Source organism: Ranitomeya variabilis, chromosome 1, assembly GCF_051348905.1.
Source record: "Ranitomeya variabilis isolate aRanVar5 chromosome 1, aRanVar5.hap1, whole genome shotgun sequence".
In the NCBI taxonomy this organism is placed as follows: Eukaryota; Metazoa; Chordata; class Amphibia; order Anura; family Dendrobatidae; genus Ranitomeya; species Ranitomeya variabilis.
In genome coordinates this window covers 1,164,664,284-1,164,676,232 of record NC_135232.1, presented here as the reverse complement: position 1 = coordinate 1,164,676,232, position 11,949 = coordinate 1,164,664,284, and the positions used below count along the sequence as shown (strand labels likewise).

Sequence of the window (11,949 nt, the reverse complement as noted above, 5' to 3'; positions counted from 1 at the left end):
TGCTATACTGGAGTATCTGAAGAGGAATAACCTCATGACCCAGTATCAACCAATGGAAAAATGGTGCAAAACATCCAAGTATAAAAAGATATAAACTTTATTAAATAGATTTACATATAAGACAAGGAAAACTGACAATAGTGGGTAAAATGGCCCAGTATACTTTCTATATAGCTGCATCCCGGATATGTGGATATTTTCATTCTTTTCTATCTATATATATGCCCGTTTCTAGGTATTATTACCATCTTATCCTGATCATGTCCGTGACATCCGCGACGCCTTGTCATACTGTACGTTATGTAGTTCTGGCATGTTGCCCTCTGTAAAGATGGCCGTACGCTCATTTCCGGTATCGCGCACGCTTGTCCCGCCCCACTTCCGGTACGCCGTCTCACGCTGGTGTGCATGGGCCCGTGCCTCCCAGAGTTGTGCGGCGGTTACCGCTAGTGCAGCACTAATATTATTGGCTTACCGGCCCTGCGGCTACTATTTAAACAAGCTTCTGTATGTCATGGCACACCCCCTGAAGAAGGATCGCCGAAACGCGCGTTGGGGTGAGCTGGAGCCGTTTCCTCTCCTCAGTTACATCTTGGGTATGTCCCTTTTGTTACTAACTATGTATCTACACGCTGTATTTGTTTACTTTAGCTAATATCAATTTATCCATATGCTGTAGTAGATCCTATTATTATATGGGAGAATCCCTGTCTTTGCATATTATGCATTGCTATATATGAGGAGCGGTCTTGTGTCTCCATGCGGTTTACGGTGGCTATTGGCCATTTTACCCACTATTGTCAGTTTTCCTTGTCTTATATGTAAATCTATTTAATAAAGTTTATATCTTTTTATACTTGGATGTTTTGCACCATTTTTCCATTGGTTGTTTTCTGCTGTTCCAGCATGGTGTTGTCCTACTATATCCATAGCTAGCAGGCTGTTATTTATATTTTACTGACCTGTTCTTTCCACCATGGTCTTATGGTTTCAATTTTTCTGCTTGCTCTGTATTCCTTGTGTTTACATGACCCAGTATCAGCACGGGTTTACCAGGGACCGTTCATGTCAGACTAATCTGATCAGCTTCTATGAAGAGGTAAGTTCCGGACTGGACCAAGGGAACCCAGTGGACGTAGTATATATGGACTTTTCAAAAGCTTTTGATACGGTGCCACACAAAAGGTTGATACATAAAATGAGAATAATGGGGATAGGGGAAAATATGTGCAAGTGGGTTGAGAGCTGGCTCAGGGATAGGAAACAAAGGGTGGTTATTAATGGAGCACACTCGGACTGGGTCGCGGTTAGCAGTGGGGTACCACAGGGGTCAGTATTGGGCCCTCTTCTTTTTAGCATATTTATTAATGACCTTGTAGGGGGCATTCAGAGTAGAATTTCAATATTTGCAGATGACACTAAACTCTGCAGGGTAATCAATACAGGGGAGGACAATTTTATATTACAGGATGATTTATGTAAACTAGAAGCTTGGGCTGATAAATGGCAAATGAGCTTTAATGGGGATAAATGTAAGGTCATGCACTTGGGTAGAAGTAATAAGATGTATAACTATGTGCTTAATTCTAAAACTCTGGGCAAAACCGTCAATGAAAAAGACCTGGGTGTATGGGTGGATGACAAACTCATATTCAGTGGCCAGTGTCAGGCAGCTGCTAGAAAGGCAAATAAAATAATGGGATGCATTAAAAGAGGCATAGATGCTCATGAGGAGAACATAATTTTACCTCTATACAAGTCACTAGTGCGACCACACTTAGAATACTGTGCACAGTTCTGGTCTCCGGTGTATAAGAAAGACATAGCTGAACTGGAGCGGGTGCAGAGAAGAGCGACCAAGGTTATTAGAGGACTGGGGGGTCTGCAATACCAAGATAGGTTATTACACTTGGGGCTATTTAGTTTGGAAAAACGAAGGCTAAGGGGTGATCTTATTTTAATGTATAAATACATGAGGGGACAGTACAAAGACCTTTCTGATGATCTTTTTAATCATAGACCGGTGACAGGGACAAGGGGGCATCCTCTACGTCTGGAGGAAAGAAGGTTTAAGCATAATAACAGACGCGGATTCTTTACTGTAAGAGCAGTGAGACTATGGAACTCTCTGCCGTATGATGTTGTAATGAGTGATTCATTACTAAAATGTAAGAGGGGACTGGATACCTTTCTGGAAAAGTATAATGTTACAGGGTATATACACTAGATTCCTTGATAGAGCGTTGATCCAGGGAACTAGTCTGATTGCCGTATGTGGAGTCGGGAAGGAATTTTTTTCCCCAACGTGGAGCTTACTCTTTGCCACATGTTTTTTTTTTTGCCTTCCTCTGGATCAACATGTTAGGTTAGGCTATGGGTTGGACTAGATGGACTTAAAGTCTTCCTTCAACCTTAAGGCCATGTTCACACTTTGCGGCGTCCTCTGCGGGTTCTCCCGCAGCGGAATTGATAAATCTGCAGGGCAAAACCGCTGCGGTTATCCCTGCAGATTTATCGTGGTTTGTTCCGCGGTTTCCGCTGCGGGTTTTACTCCTATACTATTGATGCTGCATATGCAGCAATATGCAGCATCAATAGAAATGTTAAAAATAATAAAAATTGGTTATACTCACCCTCTGATGTCCGGATCTCCTCGGCGCTGCACGCGGCGCTCCGGTTCCAAAGATGCTGTGCCGAGAAGGACCTTCGTGACGTCGCGGTCATGTGACCGCGACGTCACCACAGGTCCTGCTCGCATAGCAACTGAGACCGGCCGGCCGCGTGCAGCGCTGAGAGGTAGTATAGCATCATTTTTTATTTTAATTCTTTTTTTTTTACACTATTTAGGCTTCCCAGGGCCTGGAGGAGAGTCTCCTCTCCTCCACCCCGGGTAGCAAACGCACATTATCCGCTTACTTCCCGCAACGTGGGCACAGCCCCATGCGGGAAGTAAGCGGTTCAATGCATTCCTATGGGTGCAGAATCGCTGCGATTCTGCACAAAGAAGTGACATGCTGCGGGTTGTAAACCGCTGCGTTTCTGTGCGGTTTTTCCCGCAGCATGTGCACTGCGGTTTGCGGTTTCCATAGGGTTTACATGTTAATGTAAACGCTATGGAAACTGCTGCGGACCCGCAGCATCAAAATCGCCGCGGATCCGTGGTAAAAACCGCAAAGTGTGAACGTGGCCTAATAACTATGTTACTATGTCCTGGAAGGGGGTCAGCTGCGGGACTTTACCCCTTTCTATTTGAGCCATCTGAAGCTTGAAAGCTCTCCTCCTGGCGTTCTGCAGCCTCTCTCCTCCCAGCGTTCTGCAGCAGCAGCCTGTCGGTACTGTAGAATAAGCTGCAGGCGCAGATTGGGATCACTTGTTCCCAGCCGTTGTAAGTCCATTTGCATTGCTGGCACCTCCTGAAGGTATCTCTGGTGCAAGAGCTGGCATTGCTCGGTCTCGCTGAGGTGGGCTCTCTCCTTGCCCAGATGTTCCAGCACTTTGCTCTATGTCCTGCTCGACCAAGGCGCGTATCAGCAGCTCCCTGGATCTGATGGCCATCTGTATTCCTCTCTGCTCACAGAGGACAGTCACAGCCTCTTTGCTCTGCTTCTTGTACTGGGCTGCCATATCGATGAACAGTCTTTGCCAAATAAAAGAAAAATGGGGAAGGGAAACTGCAATTATGTCTAAGTAAGCACTGAGTTGAACCTTGTAGAACTCGTGCACTCCTCGCAAGGATACCAATTATTTTGCACTAATAGAAATAATTCTATCCCACCGCTCTGCCACCAATTTGTCACGTACCTGCTTCTCAGCACGTGACTGGAGGTTGTGCCTGCAAGGGTTAATCTATCTCCTCTCCCTCAGTCCAGCATTCAGCCTCTGTCCTATGCTGTAGTGGGAGCATAAATCACCCCCCCTCCGAAACAGGCCACACACCCCGTTCATACATGCTGCGACACTCACCGAATACACGGGCGATGAGTCCAGGAAATAGTACTGCTACTGAATGCCAATCAGCAGGGTCACACACTCTAAGGCTATGGATTCTTTTAAGCATACAAGGTTCAATCTTATTAAATTTTTAAACTTTAATAGAAAAGGTACAGTGCTTACATTAAAAGATATAAAAATATGGAAATAAAAAGGGACCTACAAATATGCAAGTTATAAAAATAAAGGGAGAAAACTTACAGAAATATCTAAACTTTGCAGTCCCGCATTCTGCTTGAGGGGGTGATGAATATGGTCTGGCTCACAGCAGCTTGGCTGCCCGTCACTGTAAACAGCTTTCTATGTGTAAAGGCCTAATTTATAGAGTCAACCCGGGGGTCAGATTTCTAGACCAGCCTCTCAGGTTAATACTCTAATCCTTGGTTTGTGACTGGATCCTGGCTAATTACCAATGAATACATTATTTTTCTTTGAACCTATTTGTGTGACCTTTCTCATAGTAAATAGTGTCATGTTGTGATTGGTGTGTCTGTTCAAAAGAGTCAGAAGGTGTGAAATGTTTCCACTTGTGTGTGTTCAGGACATCCCCCCTGGGGTGAGACTAGGAAGACTGTCTTTTTCTCAGGATAACATAGGTCATGACCTTTGTGAAGAGATGCAGCCTAGAACAGATGCTAAGTTACTGCTGGTCATACATCCAGACATATACATATTTCCCTATAGGGTGTAATAGGCCGTGGATGACACCAATGTCATGGGTCTGGGTGCCAGTTTGTCTATGACCACTCAGGCTACAGGTAACTTTAGCATCCCCAATGTGGTCCTTACCAGGGCAACCAAACTCCGTGAGTCCAATAGACCAGTCACTGACCAGTTCATTGACACTGGACATGCCTGTGGCCCCTCGCAAAATATGAACAGTGCCGACCTACGTTGCAGTCCATTTACTCGGTGGTTGTGGGGAAACACACGACTATGTGCCCTGAGGAGTGACAACTCCAACAAATCACTTTATTAGATGGGGCCTTTGGCAACTCAGACGTCTCCTGGGCTTTTGGACACTTCCAGATGTGGCTTTAGTTGCCTTCTTTTGGGTGTCAGCCCCATTTTGGGAATCACAGTATGGAGATGATAAAGAAGTAGTCTACTACTTGGACAACTTATCATACCCTTCGCTTGTTCCCCATAAAATATACACTCATCTCCTGTGCCATTCCAGCGGTATTGGCACTCTGTATCTCTAGACTCCCATACTGTTGTTGTGACACCGATGCCAAATCAGCACTGGCGTCACTGTCTACTGTCGAATTGAGGAAGAGGAAGTCAAAGATCAGCTGCAGCCAGGACTTCCTCTTCATGTTCGATTTGTCCGAAGTATAGGCTTTATTTTATTGGCGCCAAATATTTTGATCAAGAAGGGGTTGTCCTAGTAGTAGACAACTCCTTTAAGACCCCTTGTTTCCCCCCTTTCCAACAGGTCAATAACATTCCAGAGACCTTACTGAAAACCCAGGACTGCAATGGCCTTGCAAGGGAGTGTATGAACTGGTCGATGATGACCCTCTCCACCATGTGCACTGGGGATGACTCAGGTTGCAACCACTTCCAAACAAGGTGTAGGACTAACATTTGAGGATGGGGAGGTTTGTCACCGTAATAGGCCCAGTTGTGAACCCCTTGCTCCCTGACTGAGTCACTCCTAAGTGCACCAAGATCTGTTTTCAACTTGGCATACTCTTGCGTCCTGCAAGGCCAGGTCATAATAGGCCTTCCACCTTGTTCTCCCATTAGATATGGTGCGAGAACCTCCACCCACTGCCCTGGAGGCAGTTTCTCCCATTCCGTGACTCTTTCAAACAGTCACCATGCCTGCTTTTCCAGGCTTTCATCACCGAGACTACCAACCTTGGTGATACTTATCTCCCCTCGAGAACTTGTCTGACGGCCATCTTAGGCTTCTTTCACATTTCTGTCTTCCTCCACACGTCGAAATACGTCGGTTTGTGAAAAAACAGGATCCTGCAAATTTGTATGCAGGATCCTGTTTTTTCCCATTGACTTGCATTAGGGAAGTATGGGCACACGTTATGTCCAACGTACACTGGATCCTGTGCATTTTGCCGGACCGTCGTCTGCTAAAAACGTTCAAGGGAACGTTTTTCGGTACGTTGCATCCTGTGTTTCCTACTGCGCATGCCCGGCAGGAAATCTCTCTCTCCTCCCCGGGATTTTAGACTTTAGCATTTCGGACAGCAGACCGTTGAAACACTGCATCTGCTGCCACTATTTCCCAAATGTCCACCGGTACGTTGCGCCGATGCATTGTGACGGTTGACTACCAACGAAAATGTGAAAGAAGCCTAACAGGATCTAAAACAAGGTATATTGTTCCTCGATAATCTGGAGATGCTCATCATAGGGTTTCAGGTGCCTGGGAAATTGCTCAAATTGTCTGTATTTTCTTCTGATCTTACCGATCAGTTACTTTATCTAGCCTTTCCTGGTGCTACTTATTTGGTATTGCTCCTGTGTGCTGTCCTGAAGGACGGACTGGAAAAGGGAAATTTGACCTACTAGAAATTTGATTTTCAGGTAGTCCCTCAAAACAGCACCCTTATTTCCCCTTCCTTATGTTTGATCTTGCAGATGAGTTTTTAGTGGCTTGAATAGACCAGTATTCCCCAACTCTAGTCCTCCAAGCCCATTTCCTTAGTATTGCCGAGGTGATAATTCATCACCTGCACAGGCAGTAATTCCATCACCTGTGCAATACAAAGGAAATCCTGAAAACATGACCTGTTGGTGGGCCTTGTGTTGGGGACTACTTTCATTCATCCTTCTGTAATGATTTGAAATTAAGGAGAGCGCATATAGGGCGATAAAAGTGATAATTTGGATGACAATACACGGTAGGTGCACTCACCTTTAGAGGTTGTCACGAATCCTGCCCCGCTGCCACCAATGTCAGGATTCACACCGTGACCGTCACCTCTACGTCACGGATCGGGGTGACTTTAAGCCAACAGACGGCTATCACATGTGCAGGGGGCTTATCCTAGTTATCCCTCCACTGCTAGCAATGTGATAAATAAAAAAACACACACACAAGGCTATTGACCTCTTGATTTACAGCAGGGGCTTATTTTAGGTATCCCACTGCTCCACAATATACCACGAACTTCAGGGATTTATGTATACCCCGCTTTACAGTTCCGCTTAAACTTGCAGCTCTCTGGTGCCCCCCTTACCCTCAGGTCAGATTAGGTACTACACCTAGGGTAATTAGTTGCCAGAAAGGCTGCTTGCTATGTACTGGCTATTGGGCACGCTGCATCGAGGTGATTTAACTACTCCCGCTCAGGCAGGAACAATAATTATCAATGTCGCCGTCGCTACGACACCCAAAGGCACAGTGCACGGTATTGCTGCCACCAGCTTCGATTAAACAGGTCCGAAGCTAACCCAAAACAGTAGCGTAATTCCCTTCAGATGACTTAGGGTACGTTTTAGAGCATGAAGAACGAATCTAGTATTAAATATTATACTTCATTAAAGTTTAGGCAGTGCTTATAGAAAAATATTACAAGGATGTTACGAAAGAGACAATTGCAAATATGTACAAGGTAATTATAAAACAAACAGGGATTAAATGAGAAATAACACTTACATGTGTTCAGATCATTTGAGGCAACCAGGCTAGTGGGCAGAGTTCCCAAATGTCCCAATTCATCAGGGTTCTGGAGTAAGATCAGGCTCACACAGACTCCAGCAGACAGACCACAGGCTGGGGTGCCTTGCGGACTAATAGCTCAGCATGATGACATCACAAAAAGGGTTAGTTTTCCCAGACCCTCCTATCTCTTCAGTTTAACTAAATTCAACCTAAATTTGTCTAATGCCTATAACTCCGCTACAGAACATGTCATAGTCATAACAAACCCAGCATTCATCTCGTATTAACGTTGGCATTCTAATGAGATCAAATATGTCCTACTTGTGATGCATAATTACAGAGAAATCCCTACTTTTTACCTGATGGAGTTAGAAGCACATGTTTAGAGTGGCAGACAGAACCGCCGATGAACGTTAACAATATGTACTTTTCCTTTTTCTAGCCTACATCGTTGGCCCAATATCTTGAAAACTTTGTCGTGCCGACGCATTTCGTGGCAATCTGCCACTTCCTCAGGGCCAAAGATTTCGTGTGTGGTCAGCGCGGATATATTGAGAAACCCGGTCTGCGCCTTTCTTGTTTATCACATTCTGTAGTGATTTGAAAGACCTGTGATCCTGTCCCTGCAAAGATCAAAGAAGACAACCTCCAGTGTGCTATCCTGAAGGACGGCCTGGAAATATAATTATTGGTAGGTCTAATTCCCCTTTAAATGTGATAACCATTCAGCCTTGGGATAGGTGAAGACTTATGAAACCCAATCTAACAACACAGTGATGGAAGCTCTCCTGTCACGCATTATGTGAATTTACATTTTTCAGGTCACTGCAGGCTCCACACAAAACAACTTTATTTATAGAGAGAATATACATCAGACAATGCTGCATCAAACTTTGCATATAGGAGATTCTTTCACGTATGCCAATTTTAGTTTCCAGTGCCCATAGCAGTACTTTCATTGGATTCATGGGATGTGTGCCCATACTAGTACAATATATTCTGCACAGCCCGTGCCCATAGCGGTGCCTTTGGTACAATACATTTAAGATGCTATTTGCTCACAGTAGTGCACTCAATGTGGTATAGTCATGGGGTGTGTGCCCATACTGCTACAATATATTCTGCACAGCCCAGGCCCATAGCGGTGCCTTTGGTACAATAAGTTTAAGATGTTATTTGCTCACAGAAGTGCTCTCAATGCGGTATATTCATGCGGTGTGTGCCCATACTGCTACAATATATTCTGCACAGCCCAGGCCCATAGCGGTGCCTTTGGTACAATAAGTTTAAGATGTTATTTGCTCACAGAAGTGCTCTCAATGCGGTATATTCATGCGGTGTGTGCCCATACTGCTACAATATATTCTGCACAGCTCAGGCCCATAGCGGTGCCTTTGGTACAATACATTTAAGATGCTATTTGCTCACAGTAGTGCACTCAATGTGGTATATTCATGGGGTGTGTGCCCATACTGGTACAATATATTCTGGGACGTAGAGCAACGCGTTTCAATCGCAAAAGCGGTCGAAAACGCGTCGCTCTATGTCCCAGTGTGCATTATAGTGAGGTCTAGGAGCATGTCATGTTTTAAATTGTTTGAATAAATTTGAAGAATTTTTTATCCAAAGGAGCTGGAACACAATTTTTTTTCTCTTTTCTTATATGCATATACGTCTCGTCAGGATGGAGTTCCGTGCACCTTGAAGTATCGGTGAGCTGGCTTTTCCTTTCTTACTTATGACAATATATTTTGCACAGCCTTTGTCTAAAGTGATACCACCAGTAAATTATATTTTGGATGCCCTTTTCTTAGGCTATGGTCATGTTTGTTTTTTTTTAATGCAAATTTTCAGCTGCGTTTTTACAGTACCAGCAAAGCGTATAAGATTTTAGAAGTCTCATGCACACAGCTTGGATTTTTTGGCCTCAGCATTTTGTGCAAAGCCTTGTTTTTCGCAGAATGCAGCATATCACTTCTTTCAACGTTTTTCACCCATTGAAAAGAATGGGTGGTGCAAAAAATTCTGAAAAAAACGCAAGTATCAGTTTTTGCTGCGTTTTTTGTGCCAAAACCTGATGAAGTAAAATCAAATTTTTTTTTGCATTTATCTTAATCAGGATTCACAAGAGACAAATGTACCCTGACAAAAACGCTGCAAAAAAAACACCAAAAACTTATCAAAACCTGCAGGAAAAAAAGCATAAAAAACACAACGTGTGAACATAGCCTTAAAGTTGTACCTTCAATACAGTATATACCTGTATGGTGCCCATAGCGGTACCTTCAGGCTATTACATTACACTAATCCTTCAGCTATATCTTATGTGCATGAGCACTGTAGAAGCCAGAAGCGGCAGAGCAGTGATTGGTGATAGGAGCAAACTGCACAATGGTGACACAGAGCTGGTTGTATACTGGAGGCGAGCACACGTCATACATAACAAACAGCAGTAGGAACCATCATCGGCCGCTCTAGGAGTTGAGGTTGGCAATCACGGCCTGTGTGTAGTCCAGGGACGTAGCGTATCCTCCCATATCTGTTGTGCGCACCTGCAAGCAATAAAAAGATCTTTACAGGTGGGCGAGCAACATGGCAAGATGGCAGCATGCAGTGCCTCACACTGACCCCTGGACGTCAGTAACCTTTCATTTAAGCAGTAGGACGACAACGTTACGATCCTGCCTGAGCCAAGATGGGCAGCTGTCACACAGTATTTACCACCTTCGGGGGGTTATGGTACACACCGAGGTACGCTCCTTGGATGGTGAAGTGCATGTCAGTAATATGTGAACGGGTCTTTGTATCGGTGACTACAGGCTTTCAGGACTTCACCTGTCTTCATTACGATAGGTCTTATCTAGGAGGAGTGGAGACATCACAGTGATGGTTGTGGTGAGGAGACTGGTGACATCAATGTCAGGGGAGCGGCAGTGCTCCCAGCACTCGGCTGTTTCATTGAAGCTTGGTGGTCTTTCCAGCCTTGTGCTTACCCCTTAGCATTATTCACCTGTGGAGCCTCCTGGTTTATGTGCGGACATCATACCTGGGCAGTGCAGCCCTTTGGCTGTTCTGGCGCGAGTTGGGGCAGAGGATCGGATAGAGTGGAGACCCGCACCATGCGGCCACCCCACCAGGCCTCTCATGTTCATATCTGGATCCGCATAGTGCAGATACTGGTTGTGGTGAAATATGTGTGTGTATATATGTGCAGTGACCTATGTATAGGTATTGTGTCACTAGTAACATCTGTCCTGCATGTCTCACCCAGGTATTAGGCCATGTGCACACGTAGGAAGGGTCTCTGCGGGTTCTCCCGCAGCGGATTTGATAAATCTGCAGGGCAAAACCGCTGCGGTTATCCCTGCAGATTTATCGCGGTTAGTTTTGAGGTTTCCACTGCGGGTTTACTCCTATACTATTGATATCAATAGTAATGTTAAAAATAATAAAAAATGGTTATACTCACCCTCTGACGTCCCGATCTCCTCGGCGCTGCCGGTCCGGTTCCAAAGATGCTGTGCGAGAAGGACCTTCGTGACGTCAGTCATGTGACCGCGGCGTCATCACGGTCATGTGACCGCGACGTCACCGCAGGTCCTGCTCGCACAGCAACCCTGAGACCGGACGGCCGCGTGCAGCGCTGAGAGGTGAGTATATCATTATTTTTTATTTTTATTCTTTATTTTTTACACTAATATGGTTCCCAGGGCCTGGAGGAGAGTCTCCTCTCCTCCACCCCGGGTACCATCTGCACATTATCCGCTTACTTTCCGCATCGTGGGCACAGCCCCATGCGGGAAGTTAGCGGATCAATGCATTCCTATGGGTGCAGAATCGCAGCGATTCTGCACAAAGAAGTGACATGCTGCGGGTTGTAAACCGCTGCGTTTCTGCACGGTTTTTCCCGCAGCATGTGCACTGCGGATTGCGGTTTCCATAGGGTTTACATGTTAATGTAGACGCAATGGAAACTGCTGCGGACCCGCAGCTGCAGAAATGCTGCGGGTCCGCGGTAAAACCCGCAAAGTGTGAACATGCTGGCCTTAATATGTATTTTCCTGAGACAAGCAGACTTCTGTCTCCAAATCTCACCAGGGGGTCTAGCTAGGACCAGAAAGAAAGGGTAACACTTGACACCTCCTAGCTCTTGGAAGAGAGATGTCAATTACGGCCTGATAGTATCTCTGTGAGAACGTTTACACAAAGGATCTCAAGAGAAAATAATATATTCATTGGTAGCGCAGCCGTGGTCCAATCAAAAACAAGCAATTATGATATTAACCTTAGGGGCTGGTCTAGAAACCTGACCTCCAGACCAAAGC

The 11,949-nt window shown here is 45.2% G+C and overlaps 1 protein-coding gene across 1 annotated transcript in view; it reads right to left on the bottom strand.

Moving 5' to 3' along the window:
• Window positions 1–8,457: 8,457 nt before the first annotated feature.
• The window catches only part of IDH3B (isocitrate dehydrogenase (NAD(+)) 3 non-catalytic subunit beta), a 47,446-nt gene continuing 43,954 nt past the window's right edge, over window positions 8,458–11,949 (bottom strand). Inside the window, exon 12 of the mRNA XM_077280440.1 lies at window positions 8,458–10,176. Coding sequence (XP_077136555.1) covers window positions 10,099–10,176 — 78 coding nt within the window. The 3' untranslated portion in view covers window positions 8,458–10,098. The remainder of the gene's footprint in view (window positions 10,177–11,949) is intronic.